This window comes from Trachurus trachurus, assembly GCF_905171665.1.
Source record: "Trachurus trachurus genome assembly, chromosome: 13".
Taxonomy (NCBI): domain Eukaryota; kingdom Metazoa; phylum Chordata; class Actinopteri; order Carangiformes; family Carangidae; genus Trachurus; species Trachurus trachurus.
In genome coordinates this window covers 11,176,760-11,191,462 of record NC_139892.1, presented here as the reverse complement: position 1 = coordinate 11,191,462, position 14,703 = coordinate 11,176,760, and the positions used below count along the sequence as shown (strand labels likewise).

General features: G+C 44.1%; 2 protein-coding genes across 2 annotated transcripts; both read right to left on the bottom strand.

The window, feature by feature from the left end:
* Positions 1-3,895: 3,895 nt before the first annotated feature.
* her13 (hairy-related 13) lies at positions 3,896-6,050 on the bottom strand. The gene is made up of 4 exons (XM_083985584.1): positions 5,806-6,050; positions 5,431-5,517; positions 5,214-5,295; positions 3,896-4,472 (listed from the first exon to the last, which is right to left on the bottom strand). Exons 1-4 carry the CDS (start codon positions 5,890-5,892, stop codon positions 3,979-3,981), a joined length of 750 nt encoding a protein of 249 aa, XP_083841710.1. The 5' UTR covers positions 5,893-6,050; the 3' UTR covers positions 3,896-3,978.
* A 3,996-nt stretch (positions 6,051-10,046) lies between these two features.
* Positions 10,047-11,954, bottom strand: her8.2 (hairy-related 8.2; the record flags this gene model as incomplete). The annotated part of the gene is made up of 4 exons (XM_083984736.1): positions 10,047-10,450; positions 11,515-11,593; positions 11,706-11,801; positions 11,892-11,954. 4 exons carry the CDS (start codon positions 11,952-11,954, stop codon positions 10,047-10,049), a joined length of 642 nt encoding a protein of 213 aa, XP_083840862.1.
* Between the last annotated feature and the right edge of the window lie 2,749 nt (positions 11,955-14,703).

The following is a 14,703-nucleotide window of genomic DNA, read 5'->3' as shown; positions in this document are numbered from 1 at the left end:
GAAAACTACAAAATGAGTGTGACTCATCTGTGCTCCTGTTCTTTCTTGATGCATCGTTGCCTAAATAACAATAACCCAGAAACACCTGAAGAATATTTTAAAGAATTGATAATACAACAAGCTGTATAACTATCAAAGTGTGAACTCTTGTAATCACATGATCATCTTTAGATCTTTCATAAAACCGAAACATTAATGCTACATCTGCCACAAAAAAGGAAAAAGAAAGAAAATAAGTCTTAAAATGACAATTTACAACTCCACAATAGGGTCACATTAATAAATGTATACAGTTTGATAAGTTTAGTGCATTAGATTGACTCCTCAGTCCAGGCGAAGGAGCATGTGTGATCTATCATGCCTCCATGAAGTATTTTTTTTTTCAACTTTATTGAAACATATACACAACAATGATACCATTAAACAAACATGAGGGGGAATAAATGTTAACTAAAAAGAAATTCATTTGTCTGTCAGTTTATCTATTAATTGCAGAATTAAAAAGCCTGATGGCTGTAGGTATGCTGTATCTCTCAGTCTTGCAGTGAAGAGACATGATCCGCGTGTTGTTCAGGCAGGAATTAAGAGCCAATCAGGAGCTTCCGTAGGATTCACAGTAGCTATAACTTTGTAAAGATGTGTTTACTGACGCCAGACGCCATATCGAACTTAGCTACTGCATTAAAAATAGGTTAATACACAGGGACATAGTATCCTGAACTTTATTAACTCATATGACTGAACAAAGGTCCAAAAACACTCCAACCTGCACTTTTATCATTTGATTCACACAATTTAATAAAAGTAGAGACATGTACAAAACAAAACAAGTTTAAACAGTTAGCCTATGATCAGTTTGAAGACCTTTAAAAAATATATATATTACGGCCTTCATAAAGAGAGAACAACCAACAGCCTCTTCTGTCTGTCTGTTTAAACCTGCTGCATCTCCAGACCCAGTGGTTTTATACGTTGTTAAGTTTAGTATGTTGGCTTGAGCTGAAACGACTCCTGGGTCATTTCCTCAGCACCATGATGCAACAGAGGTGAACTCTACAGGAGGAAACTCCCATTTATGATTAAAAACTCAGAGTTTCACTTTGAATTGATGCATTTTCCTGCAAATAATAACAATAATAGCAACATTTATAATGAATCTTCTTGCTGTGATGTTGGTGCATGCTGCTGCTGCTGCTGGCGGTGAGTACAAAGTGATTGTTCCCTCTCAGAGAGAGTCAGAGACAGTTGAGGAGCAGCCGAGGATGGCAGTAGGGTTCCCCAGGGATCTATTTCACCACCATATGCTCGCCTCCACGCCGTTGAACCTCTCTCACGCCAACTGTTGCATTTCAGCGACCTTTAACCTCAGAATTCATAAGCACGAGCGCGCAAAAAAGAAAACTCACAGCTGATGTAGGAGTCCTAAAAACTAAATGTGGGGATGTGTCCAGTCTGTCATTTTCACTGAGCAGATTGTGGTGACGTGCAGGGAGGAGGAGGGGGGTTGAAGTTCTCCCATAGTCCTTCACTCTGGTTTGCACACATATACAATATAATTTATATAAGACTCAATTTAAGGCAGAACAGGGTATGTCTATAATTTAATTTGGCCTGTGGTCCTTAAAAACGACATCCCAGCCTTTCAACCACCTGCCTGTTGCTATCATGTACCTAAACATCCACTCCATACAATGACCGCCGCTGTGTCTGACTGGGGCCCAGAGAGTATATTTAAGGACTCTGTTGCACTGTAATTTGATTTTCTCTGTTTGAAACAGGCTTTGGCAAAGAAACAATTATAGAGCCACTGAAAAAAGTCATTGTTCCAGTAAACGGCAGCTGTCGTGTCACGTGGGCGTTGAACTGCATGGAGCTGGTTGGTGAAACATGGCGACAGCTGATGGGAGTAATTACCCAGAACTGATCATTTCAATCAGGGAGGCAGCAAAGATGAGTGTGTGTCTGCTGTTATATAAAATATCTATCTATCTATCTATCTATCTATCTATCTATCTATCTATCTATCTATCTATCTATCTATCTATCTATCTATCTTTATCTTGCTTTATTTCTGACGTTCATGGGCAACTTTTGGGTTGCCAGGTTGGTTGTCCATATCCTTCAGTTTCACTCTGGACAGGTTTCCCAGAGTTCTCTTATACTTTATGGGCGTTAAAATGTCTGACCTGTGTTTTGCACTGAGCTAAAGATGCGTTTAAGTGTAGGCTATATAAGATCAGGAAGGATTTCTCTTCCTCATCACTGGTTTTCCAAAGCTGCACACCCCTGGTGTCTTTGGGTGTCAGTCCTGCAGCAGATTGTTGCGTGTGTGTGTGTGTGTGTGTGTGTGTGTCTATAGGTGTGTGTTGCCTGATCCCTTTGAAGAACCTGAGCCTGCTTGTTTCCTCCCTCTTTTTTTTTTTTAGTGTCTTTTCAGCTCCGCGGCCTTTGACGCTCCTCTGTCAAATGGCTCCAGCTTTGATCACCGTGTCTCGTCCGCTCTCATTTCAATGCGTTTCCTCCGACGTTCACACCCTGGCCCCTCCGCCCTCCACCTCCCACCACCACCACCACCACCCGGCTGTGTTAATGATTCCTTCATGACACCAGAATTATCCGTGTTTGCGTTTTCCCGGGTGAGAATCGTATGTAGCGTCTCATTGTCCCGAGTTACAGCAGGAAGGAGGGAGTAAGGGAGTAAGGGAGGGAGGGAGTAAGGGAGTAAGGGAGGGAGGGACTGCGCGCCGCCGCCGCTGTGGGCCGATGGTCGGTCCAGACCCCAGACAGACAGGATCTAACAGCCCTTTGATAAAAAGCCTAATGTATCTGAGGTGAGAGCGACTGTAGGTACTTGGAGAGGTGCGACTCTTTCATGTGCGCACACGCACCGCGCGTCCTCGTGGTCTGCGGCTCGGATCACAGAAGCAGAGGGTGTTACATATAACAACATATAGCTACTATAATGACTCATTTTAATGATCAATAAGTCAAAGAGGAACATTTAGCCTTGGCACCAAATGGCTCTCATAATAAAATACACAATTTGTGACCAATAAGTGTCTAATTTATCTTTAATATCTAGAAAGTAATCAGTTATAAACAATTTCCTTTTGTCATCCTGTGGTGCAGTGAGTCACATCAGACAAAAAAAACTCTTTTCAGTATAGTTTTATTTATCAAACTGAACATTATACTGGCAAAAACATTTCTAAACAACATTACAACATAAAGTGGTCGTTCCGAAAAGGAGGCTAACAACATGGTCCAATATACTAACAGGCCTTTATGAAATACAATAGAAATATTTATATTAATCAGAGGCAATGCCAATCTTCTAAAAGAGCTTTTCTCCTCATACAAAAATCCTATATACACAGAGTTATTGACAAAAGAAGGAGATGAAGGAACTGCTCCTTCTCTGGCCTCTGTCGGGTTATAAGTGTGTAGACAGTCAGGGAGGAAGGGGGGAGAGGGGGGGGGGTCTGTCCAGGTGTAAAGGGAGAAATAAATCACAAGCCGGTGTGAGAAAAAAGGGGGAAGGGGAGTTCTCTCTGAAGGCCCCATGCTGGATAAGTCCAAAAGTAAATCTGTGATATCAAACTGAAGGAATGTTTTTCCGATGAGCTGTCACGTCCAATTCACTTCCTGTACTCTTTCTACATTTCCCATAATTCCACATCACGGCTGTGAACTTGCTGCATCAGTTGTGGGTGAAATCATGAAACATCCACAGTCATGGTCATGGAAAAAAAGGCTGACGTCAGGGCAGTGGTCTGGTCTCCTCTCTTATTATTGTACAGATGTGATTATTGGAGGGTCCAGAGAAGGATCCGTCCATGCACAGGGGACAGTTGTCTGCAGGTGGGAGAGGGAGTCCAGAAATGTAAAAAAAAAAGTATGTAACCAAAAACTTAAAGTGTCCATAAGGTGGGATTTTCAGATGTTTGCATTCAGCAGGAGGGTTTAGTATCCGGTCTTCTACCAGGGCCGCCACATGGAGCGAGGGTAGGTCATGGTGGGCGAGCTCAGCGCCTCCCGGTTCTCCATTCCCTCTGTGGAGCTCTGGTTGTGCTCGCTGTCGGTCTCGTCCAGGTCGGAGCACAGGTCCTCGCTGGACGTGGTGGACGGGGCCGGGGAGAGGGCCGAGGACGAGCTCCGTCCCCCGGGCGAGGCCAGAGACGTGCAGAGGGACTCGCCGCCGCCACTGCCGCCTCCTCCTCCTCCTCCTCCTCCTCCGTGCCAAGTGCTGCCGCCGTTGCCGTTCCCAGAAGTGTCCGTGATTAGATCCATCAGCACGTCCTGCAGGTGGTCCTCGTTCAGGGGCATGCACTCCAGGAGGTGGTTGAGGAGTTCGGCCGCCACCGTGGCGTCTATGCCGGGACAGCTGGACACAAACATGTGGACCTCGTGCATGCACTGGATGTAGCCGGCTGCAAACCTCTCACTGGCTTCTCTGTTGAGTGCGTCTGTTTCTGCAGGAGGAGGCAGAGAGAGAGAGAGAGATGTCAAACAACCACACTTAACTGCACCACTGCTTGTTGCCTCAGTTACATCTCAGATTTCAAAACTTCTTATGAAATAGGAGAAATTCTTACAGATATGAAAAGCTCAACACTGTATAAACAGCATTTAAAGTCAGATAAGCCACTAATATAACCTAGCCTATATAAATCTTAGAGCCTATAAGTACATTTTCCCATTGTTTCCACTTCCAGTTGATAGATTGTGGATGTTTCCTTGTGATGGAGTAGTTTAAAACTGTTTTTTACATAAGATCTCAGCACTTTTTCCATCATTATAATTTCATCTCATTACAGTTTAGTCATGGTTTCATCTCCTGACTTTCAGGGATGGGATGATCATGATACCTTAAGCCGTAAGGTGACAGCACAAAACCTGTCATTTACAAACAATGTCTCAGTTTTCATCACCCAGTTTCATTTAAAGTGTCGTTTTTATATGAAATGTGTGCTGGAACCAACATCATTTCAATATTTTTTTTAACCTAATTGGCATCATTACAATATTAGGAGGTCTTTAATAGACAGTTACTAGGTGCAAAATGTTATGTGGTTCATACAGAGAGGTTAAACTAAAGTTGTCAGTATTAGATTAAGAGCTAGTGCTAGGAATATGCATCTACTAGCCTATCTCTGATTAATTATTCTTCCTAATTGGCCTGGATGAGGATGAATGTTAAATGTTGCTCCCACCTTGGCTCCGGTTCTTCAGGATGTCCTCCACCTTCTTCACCGTCATCTCCAGCACCTCCGCGTTCTCCATTTTGGAGTGAAACTGGAAGAAACAACCAGCAGAGCTCGTTATTTATTTATTTATTTATTTTCCCAGTTTTTCAAGGCGTGAATCTTACAGGCTACCTCCGGGTCAGAGGGCAGGTGAGCTCTGTGCGCTCCGGAGCGAGATACTCACGTCTGTGTCAGCCAGCAGGGTCCGCAGCTCGTGTAGACTCTCATTGATGCGAGCTCGCCTCTTCTTCTCCACCAGAGGCTTCCTGATCTACGGGGACGCAAACATCACACTTTAATAAGCGAGAGACACATTACAGGGAGTCGATCCTTAAAACCGTTGGTCCATGAATGGGCTACGCAGGCGTAAAAGAAACGAGATACAACAAGAAGCATCCGTGAATTAGTAAATTCCGCTCAAAGAGCTGCAAACTCGTCGCCTACAACTCTGCAGGTTGCAGCGTCTGATCATGCAGAGTAAAATAAATAAATAAATAAAACGGCGTGACAAGTGCGTGAGAGCCAGGTGTGTGTCCGGACAGAGTGCGTGGCTTCGTACCTTTCTGTCCGCTTTGTGAATCCCGTAGTCGGACTCGTCGTCCTCCAACCCAGGTCCGGTGCTGCTGGGCCGAGCCGAGGGGGCCATGTTGTTGGTCGGATCGCCGCTCACTGTGGCTTCTCTCCCCGCTGCTGGTTCGGTGTTGTTTCCCCCCTCTCGAGTCGTGTTCGGCGAGGGGGCAGCTGGCAAACGGAACCGGTTAGGAGGAAGAGGGGGGAGAGGAGAAGAAAAAAAATCAACAAACTCGCAGGCGAGGCGAGGCGAGGCGAGGCGCCCTGTGTTTATTGTACAATCCTATTGAGACGTGCTGCTGGCGCTGAGTGGCTGTTGTTAGTATTTATAGGGGCTTATTAACATGTGAATAGGGGCTGAGCCGCTCTTGCTGGGGGACAACAGAGCGCACACGGCCAGAGCCAATGAGCGGCCACCTCTTTTGTCTCCGGTCAGCCCCGGTCTGCGCCTCGGAGAGCTGGACGGGCTTTAATCAGACAGTTTATTGGGTTGAGGGCCCGACCGCGCCGTTCACCCCCCCGACCCCCCTCTCTATTTGTAGCTACTAATGAAGTATGTGCTTTAAATTCAGCTGCACAGCATTCATCATGCAGCAGAATGTATATCAGCAGAATGATGTACCTGCCTTATTACTTTGATTTTATAGTGGAAACTCAGTGATTTATGTTCATAACTGTTAGCTTTTTAATATTATGGAGTTGACTGAAGTTTTTATGCATTCAAATAATCCTCTAATTACCTGCATTATATAAATGCTGCTTCATATTCCCAGCTTTAAATGCACTTTTACATCAGAGTCTGCCTGTGTCTGTTTTCCTGCCCTCCCCACTCTCCCTGCTGGCCGCCCTTTGTGTCCGCTCCTCTGCAGATTTACCCGGCTGTTTGGCGGATGTAACGCGATGCCTTCAGTTGGCAGCTGCTGCTGGCGGCCCCTCGACCCAAACTGAATCAGCCGGGGGAATTAAGGGCCCTTCTCCAAAGAAAGCGACAGGTGTTGCCCCTGCGCCTCGTTTGTTCTGCTCGTTGTTTTGTGACTTCTGATTTGTGTGCAACTGCATTCTCACGTTGCTCTGCTGCCACAGTTTGTAGTAAACTACAATGTTTGGTTGCTTTTGCTGAGAACTTCAACGCACCTGCAGCACGGTGTTTTTATTTTTTTCTCTTTACAAAGATGCCAAACATGAGGTTGTCATCCATTAAATAACAGCCAGTCTGTGAGGAATGAACCGATGCTGAGCTGTGGTATCAGTATCATTTGTAGTTGGAGGTGCTGCTTTAGTCTTTTACGCACAATGTATATTTGTTTATGTCTAATAAGAGCGCTCAGCCCTCTGGCCTCGTTATTATACGAGTTCTGTACAAGGCATTATCATGCAAATGTCCTCTACAATAGTCAGTTCTGTCTGCTCCGAAAAGGCCCCAGCAGGCATCTGTGCCACCTTCCAGGTATTATACATGTGATGATCCAGCCCATCACCAGACGCAGACTTTTACGCACGGTGTTTCCACAATTGCGCAGCATTTCCGCAAAAAAGCGCCACTAAACTCTAGTGCCCCAAATAAAGGAAGAGTTTCAGACCTTTGAAGTGGAGGATTTTTGGCACCTCGCCACCCCCAGATCCCTGTTCCAGATCTTTAATGGTGTGGACTGTGGAGGGAGCAGCTGTCCCGGCTCGCTTTTGTTGGTGTGCTCGCAGAGGGGACCCCCCACCCCCCACCTCTCCCCTTCAGACCCGCCGACTGGCGCCATGTGGCGACCAATCATAACAGTAATAATAGCTGGAGAGATGGCCATATGCACTTATCTACCTTTTCTATTTCACAAATGATGAATCACAGCTTCATTTAAAACCTCTTCCTCCACTCCTGTATCTTTTTGTGCACAGATGGAGGAGACTGAGGCTCCCAAACCCAAATGCTGCATGCAACTTTATAAAATGCTGATCTGTCTGTCAGAGAACAAGTGAAATCAGCAGCCCTATACAGATCATCAGACTGAAGGTGTCTGGTCCTTTTAATCATCAAAAAGAGCTGTAGCTATAAACTCCTTTTACACACTGGTGTTTGCATCACTGATGTGTGAAAATTAGTTCCTCTGATCAAAACTGAGGTCACGACTAGTTATTATTTAAAGTCCCTGATGAAAACATGAACGCTCAACCTTAGCCACATAAGGAAATGTAAAAGTTATGACCATTTCAGATGACTGAAATTAGATTTGTGACTTTATTATCATTATTTAAAGATTTGATTATAATAATATTCTTTGCACTGGCCTTCATCAGACTTCATCTTATGCTGCTCCACTATTATCCAGTAACGAGTGGAGAGAGACTCTCTTATCTAGATGGCCAGTCTCTGTCTTCCTGTTACATGGAGAGGTGATCTTAAAGCTGCCAGTCAGGATCAAATGGTAACTGTCCTCCAAACTACAAGAGCACTGGGATATGCTGTTGGTTGATTGGAGGCTTCCACATTCCTTCAGTGCTATAGTCAATACCAATATCAGACAAGCCAGTCAGACTGTCACATCACTTGTCTTTCCATCCCTGTGTTTATCTTCTTATGGATATTTTCATGTGAATTGCAATTAACTTTTGAAAAGTGATATATTCCCAATTCAGCTCACCTGAATCACTTTTAAACACATTTTCTACATGATCTTCTAGTGTCTTGTGCCATGTAGATAATTTAGGGTTTTGTGACCACTTCAGTTACCTCCCTGTTGTGTTTTGTGTTGTTTAAACATCATAAAACAGAAAATGATGCATGGAAAAACTGGTCATATCTGGTCAGCAACATAAAGTAGAAAAAGCAGGTGTTTCACACTGCAACATGATCAAAATGTCTTGTTGTTGTCACCATCCACAGTCATCGGGCAGGACAAGTTTAAAATCCTCAGCACATTAACCAATAACCAGTTCCACCTGTTCGGTGATTCGGCTGCACTGACTTCCACTGATGACCTGGCTGTGACCCTGAATGGTTTTGGTCTAAACCCCTAAACCACAGTTGTTGTGACTAATATGTTAGCGAACAAACAGACATGACATAACACGTTTCCTGTTATCTGATGTGGGTTTTTTTCCATGTCCGACAGTTTGACACATGACAGCAGGAAAGCCACAGGTGACGGATGATTTTCAGTTTAGCTGCTTCAGTTTTCAGGGTCCTGGTAGTTTTCCATTGTCACATGCAGCTTTGAAGAAGAAAAGAGCCTCTAAGTTATCTATAACATCTGGGTCTCTGACTGTAACAACTCTGTGCTGTCACACAGCGCTACACAGCTAAAGATAATCTGAGCTAAAATACAGTAAAAGACAAGAACATTTGGATTTATCTGGATTTAACTCGTACCAAGCTTCTTTACTATTAACCTTCTCTGACATTTGTTGCTGGGCCAGTTGTGTGTTTATCTTAAGTTTATTTACTGAAAACAGCTGCCTGCTGCTGCTGCTAATGCAGGGACACTCAATTATTTAGCATATTTGCAGCCATTAAAACAACAAGCTACAGGCAATAACATATGAGCCACAGAATTGATTTTGCTTTTGGGAGTTACCAATTTCACAGCTGATTAATATTTGATTTAAAATGTATACAAAGATATTGGATTAATGCAGCGTCATGTGTTACAAGAAGTTTAGCTAGAACAAAATATCTTTCTTTTTTCTTATTTTAAATAGGATTTTAATGCTAATCGCCCCCTAATTAATAGTGAAAGTTATATTACAGTAGCCTATTTATATTAACACATCACAGATAGTCCAGGTTCTCCTTTTGATGCCAAGCTTGACCACCATGAGAGACAGAGAGAGCAACTATGCATGAACAGCATCATTCAGAAAGCTGAATAAAATGTGAATATGTTTTATTATTATTATTATTATTAATATTTAGGTTAAGTATACAGCAATAGAGAAAGACAGAAGCAAGTGGTCTAAGAAGCAAAGTCATGCCTTATAATATCAAATAAATAAAGCTGTTAATACAATAAATACATGAAAGATTAATAAGAGCCTTCTATAATGCAGGCTACAAGAGGTCGACTTCTGAAGGGAAGTACTGAGAGAAGGTCTGTATAGAATCATTACAGCACACCTACAATAATAGTAATTGGAACAAAACTGCCCCACGTTTGTCTTCTGAGCAGCATATCTATAAGATACATAACACAGGATGGTCTAACAAAAACGGAGAACCACGATCATTAAATCCACCCCGCCCGTTCACCACGGCCTCCACATCTCCAGCATCCCCAGGTGGGAGCTGTGGAGTGTGGCTCTCTCTTGGCGTCCAGCGGCGTGGCAGGAATTGGGCCCGTCTTTCTGGAGCTGCCTCCCAGGAACAGCTTCTCCTCTGAGGGGTGTGCCGGGGACGACGCCCTGGCCGGCCGGAGGAGGAGGGACACCGTGTCTGGGCGAGAGCTGGCTGAGAGGAGGCTGCTCGCTGCTGCTGCTGCTGCTGCTGCTGGTGTTGGACCTGGGCAGGGATTTGAGGAGGTGGTTGAGGAGGCGCGAGCCCAGCGTTTTGTCCATCCAGTCACAGGTGAGGAGCATGTTGTGGACTTCGTGCATGCACTGGATGTAGCCTGTGCTGTATTTCTGCTGGGCCTCCAGGCCTGTTGTGGGGTCTGCAAGAGGGAAGGGTTTTGGAAAAAGATGTTTAACCCTCCTGTTCTGTTGTCCTTCTGGCTCAAATTGACCCAATCTGTTCCCTTCCTCCATCCTTCCTTCTTTCCTTCCTTTCTCCTTTCCTTCTTTCCACAATCCTTTTCCCAATTTATTCTTTTGATCCAATAGGCTTTATGCACAGCTCCACTACTTCCTGAACTTTAGCCAGCTCCTTTATTTCCTTATTGGACAAACTGATGAATCCAGGTGTGTCTGACCGTTGTTGTGAGGACAGACAGGAAATAAAGGAGCTGTCTTAAGATCAGGAAGTAGTGGAGCTGTGCATAAAGCCTATTGACCTGGTCAGTCCCCTCCCTCCATTTTTCTTTCCTTCCTTTTCTCTTCCTTCTTTCCCTTCTTCCTTCCTTGAACAAATCTATTCTCTCCCTCCCTCCATCTTTCTTTCTTTCCTTCCTTTTCCCCTTCCTTCTTTCCACAATCCTTTCTGCCTCCCTCCTTTCGTTCCTTCCCTTCGTCCTTACTTCTTCCTTCTTTTTTGACCCAATCTGTTCTCTCCCTCCCTCCATCTATCTTTTCCTTTCTGTTTCTCTTCCTTCTATCCCCTTTTCCTTCCTTCCCTCCTTCCTTTCATCCTTCCTTCTTTGACCCCGGCGGACAACAGGTTAAATAGCAACACCTGGTGGTGAAGGCAACAACATGCATCCAGGAAAAACCAGCTTGAACTACTGCTGTTCCTCCTCAGGGGGCCGCTTAATACTCCAAATCTACCACAGCTCACACACACAGTTTTATTTATCTATTAAAAAAACAACCAGATTACACTTCACAGCTGAGGCCATCCACTCCTAACAGAATTACCCTGCAGCATTTAGTGTTGCATGTGCTGATGCTGCCCTCTGCTGCCTAATGTCAGCTATAGGTCAAGAGCTTCAACATAACCCATCAAGTGGTTTAGCGACATACTACACATCAGCCAAGCTTCATAGACATCAATAAGTTGCAGATATCATATGATAGATACACAGTGACAGGTGCACAGAGACAGAGTCACGTTCATCCTCACCGTTGAGTTTATTGCCCTGGATGTTCTGCAGATGTTTCACCGTCATCTCTAGAATATCAGCCTTCTCCAGTTTGGATTGCTGTGGAGGGATGAGCAGCATTAAAGTTAAACTGGCTCTCCTTTTTTTTTTTTTTTTTTTTTTAACTTGTAGCTATGGAACAGATAAGACATGTGGTGAAATGTGAACTCACATCCAGCCTGAACGCTCCGATCACCGTCTCCTTCAGCTGGTCCAAACAGTTGTTTATCCTCTCCCGTCGTTTCCTCTCAATGAGCGGCTTCCTCAGCTGTGAAGTTAGAGAGGGTAAAAAGGCGGTTAAAGGCTGGCCCCCCCATTAGGAAGTTCACCTTTTGGCATTTCCAGGTGTTCAATATACCTTTCTCTCCTCCTTGGCACTGGGATGTTTCCCCGCGTTGTGCGCCATGGATGAAGCAGTCATGTTTGTTTGTCTGTCTCTGGTGTCCGTGCGCTTCTGCTCTGGATCTCAACGCGTCTCTAGGGCCCTCGGCGCGGCACGGCCCTCGTATTTATAGGGCACCATTAGCATGTGAATGCTCCAACTCTTTGGCTGTGGGATTTTCCCACACACGGGGTCCCATCAGTCAAGACTGACAGGTCACTGCCTCCATTCAATAACCGAGAGACCCGACCTAGAAAAAAAAAAGAAGAAGAAGGAAAAATACTCAAAAGCGACAGATGTCCAGCCTGAAACCATGCACCATCCCCCTCTCCACCCTCCAGCCGACAAAAAAAAAAAAACTGCAGTTTCCTCTTCTCCCAGGGATGAACAAGAGTGTGCAGTTACCGTGCTGGACTCCGGGGAGCCCCAGGCCCTTTCTTTTGTCAAGCAACATTACACTACCTGCAAAAAAGCTCAAAGCTCAGCGGAACATACAATAGACTGATAGATCACCTGAGAGGATGCCTGCTCCTGTTAAAACAACTTTACCTGCGTCATTCTGATTTATAACCCGTATAAATCCTGCTAATTCTCCAGATTAGACTCAGACTAATTGGTCTGATATTGAATATTAATGACATCACACACTAGTCTCCTTTATTTGTTTTCTGGAGGGGGGGGGGGGTCTTTTCAGATCCCTGCTTTGATCACAATCCGTGTTTTTAAGTCTGCTGCTATAACAGTTAGTGAGCAGATGTCAGACTGACCAGATGTCCCTCCACCTTTAGGTCCCTTAAAGTGGGAGGAGGTCGGAGGAGGCGGAGAGGGGAGGAGGGGGGAGGGGGGCTGTTTTAGAGCCACGCGACTGCCAGGCGAATGCCGGGTCGTGGGAACCGGAGTCAAACAAAGGCCTCCATTCATCCAAACCTAATCAGCATGAAGAGAGTAATAACCTCCAGAGAGGGCGGACAGTCCGGCAGAGGAGGAGGAGGAGGAGGAGGACGCTGAGGCCTTGGCAGGTGACCAGTAGATGACCAGTGTGCCCTGTGTGTAATGGTAGTATAGGTCCTATATACCAACACACCACGCTGTGAAGATAACAGGCAAGCCAATTAGCCCACGTAATCATTTCATTAAAACATCAATTAGGCCTATGTCTACTTAACCTGCTCAAAAATTTCAGCAGCCTCATTTTCCAACAAGTGTCAATGGCTGCATCTCTTTTTGAAGCCTTTGCCATGGGAAATAATAACAAAGCCTAATTAACAATGAACAAAAAATCAGCATCTTGTTCCAGTTTTGCAGCCATGCAATGTTTTCTTCCACCATATGTGGAAGCAGTATTGAAAAATAGCCTAACACACACACACACGTTTAGCTTAGACTATTTTTAGGGTAATATTTTTCTCTCTTGCTTCTTTCGAATTATAGACATGTATTGTAACATTTCCAATAGCTAAACATGCAAAAGAGAAGGTATCAATCAATCAATCAATCATTTATTTGTCACTGCCATAAATAACAATGAAATTACGTTGGAGCATACAACCTTACATAGTGAAAAAGTGCATAGTGCAAAATGTGCAATGGTGCAGAATCCCATGGGCATATCATGTACATGAAAAAGAGGACAAGAAAACACGAAAACACAGGGGCGCCAGAGGACATGGTCAGAGGTAGTACTATGGTGTATGTTGCAGCAATGCAAAGGCCAGTTCACAGTATGCCCACACACTCTGGTAGGATATCACAGTGACTTTATTTGCACACTAACGCTTTCGACCGTGTGGGTCTTTAGGTTCTAACAGAACAAAAGAACACTCACATCTATATATAGAGGAACATGGACCACATGGGTCACAGGTGTATTGATGTGCGGTCCAATTGGGTGAAAAGGGGCAAGCCTGAAGGTGAGGGGCACATCCTTCAGCTTAAAGTTTCCTCACTGTGTTAACCAGTGGAAAAGTTAACAATTTTTAAATGTAGAAATAAAAAATAAAAAATAGAACATAACATCATACACTACCATTCAACAATTGGGCTAAGAAAAACACACAATCACATACATAGGATAATCAGTGGGAACCCATTTCTAGTCAAAAAAACTTGACAGTGTGCATGAGCCACACCTATAATTACCAAAGGGCACACCTAAAAATTTAGTGTTTTTGATTGGTTTTAGGTCAGATTGGACCAGCATGTAGAGGGGAATACCTGAGGAAACACTTGGGGACATGATTTTTTTGAGGTTTTTTCATAACACTTTTTATTGCCTTGTACCTCAAGACAGCCTGATGTGCGTATAAAAACCCCTTTTTCCAATAGCTAAACATGGCCACCACAAATCTTAATGTTTCGATAATATAAAAAACTTTAAAAACTAACATCAAGCTTGCTCGCTCAAGTTGGTCATCATTAATCTAACACCACAACACAAATCAGCTGCCAAGTTCAGCAACTGCAAATCTAAAGTCTCATAAAAACAGTAACTTTAGCTGCTAACTCTGGCCATTAATCATCCAGTCAAAACAAAGTGATGACAGCAACAGTAGCATGTAGTGATGGCCACCGCAAATCATTAAATTAGCTGCTGCCATTAAACAGCCACATTAACCACATTAAACAGACGCAGCCATTAAAATGTCAGTGAAATATGAAACAGCTACGTTATGTACGAGGCAGTAAAAAATATAACTTATATTCGCTGCTGGTCATTAAGGCATTAAAGACTTACAGTAACTGCATTGTGAAGTTATGACGCCTCTAACCTTTGACCTATAGTGAGGAG

What these genes read in the sequence shown, in the direction of transcription:
- her13 (XM_083985584.1), bottom strand. Translation starts at nt 5,892, where the DNA reads ATGGCCCCCTCGGCTCGGCCCAGCAGCACCGGACCTGGGTTGGAGGAC. An exon ending in CCCTGCTGGCTGACACAGAC is followed by an intron (nt 5,296 to 5,430) that starts GTGAGTATCTCG and finishes TGTTTCTTCCAG; the next exon opens with TTTCACTCCAAAATGGAGAA. An exon ending in CCTGAAGAACCGGAGCCAAG is followed by an intron (nt 4,473 to 5,213) that starts GTGGGAGCAACA and finishes CTCCTCCTGCAG; the next exon opens with AAACAGACGCACTCAACAGA.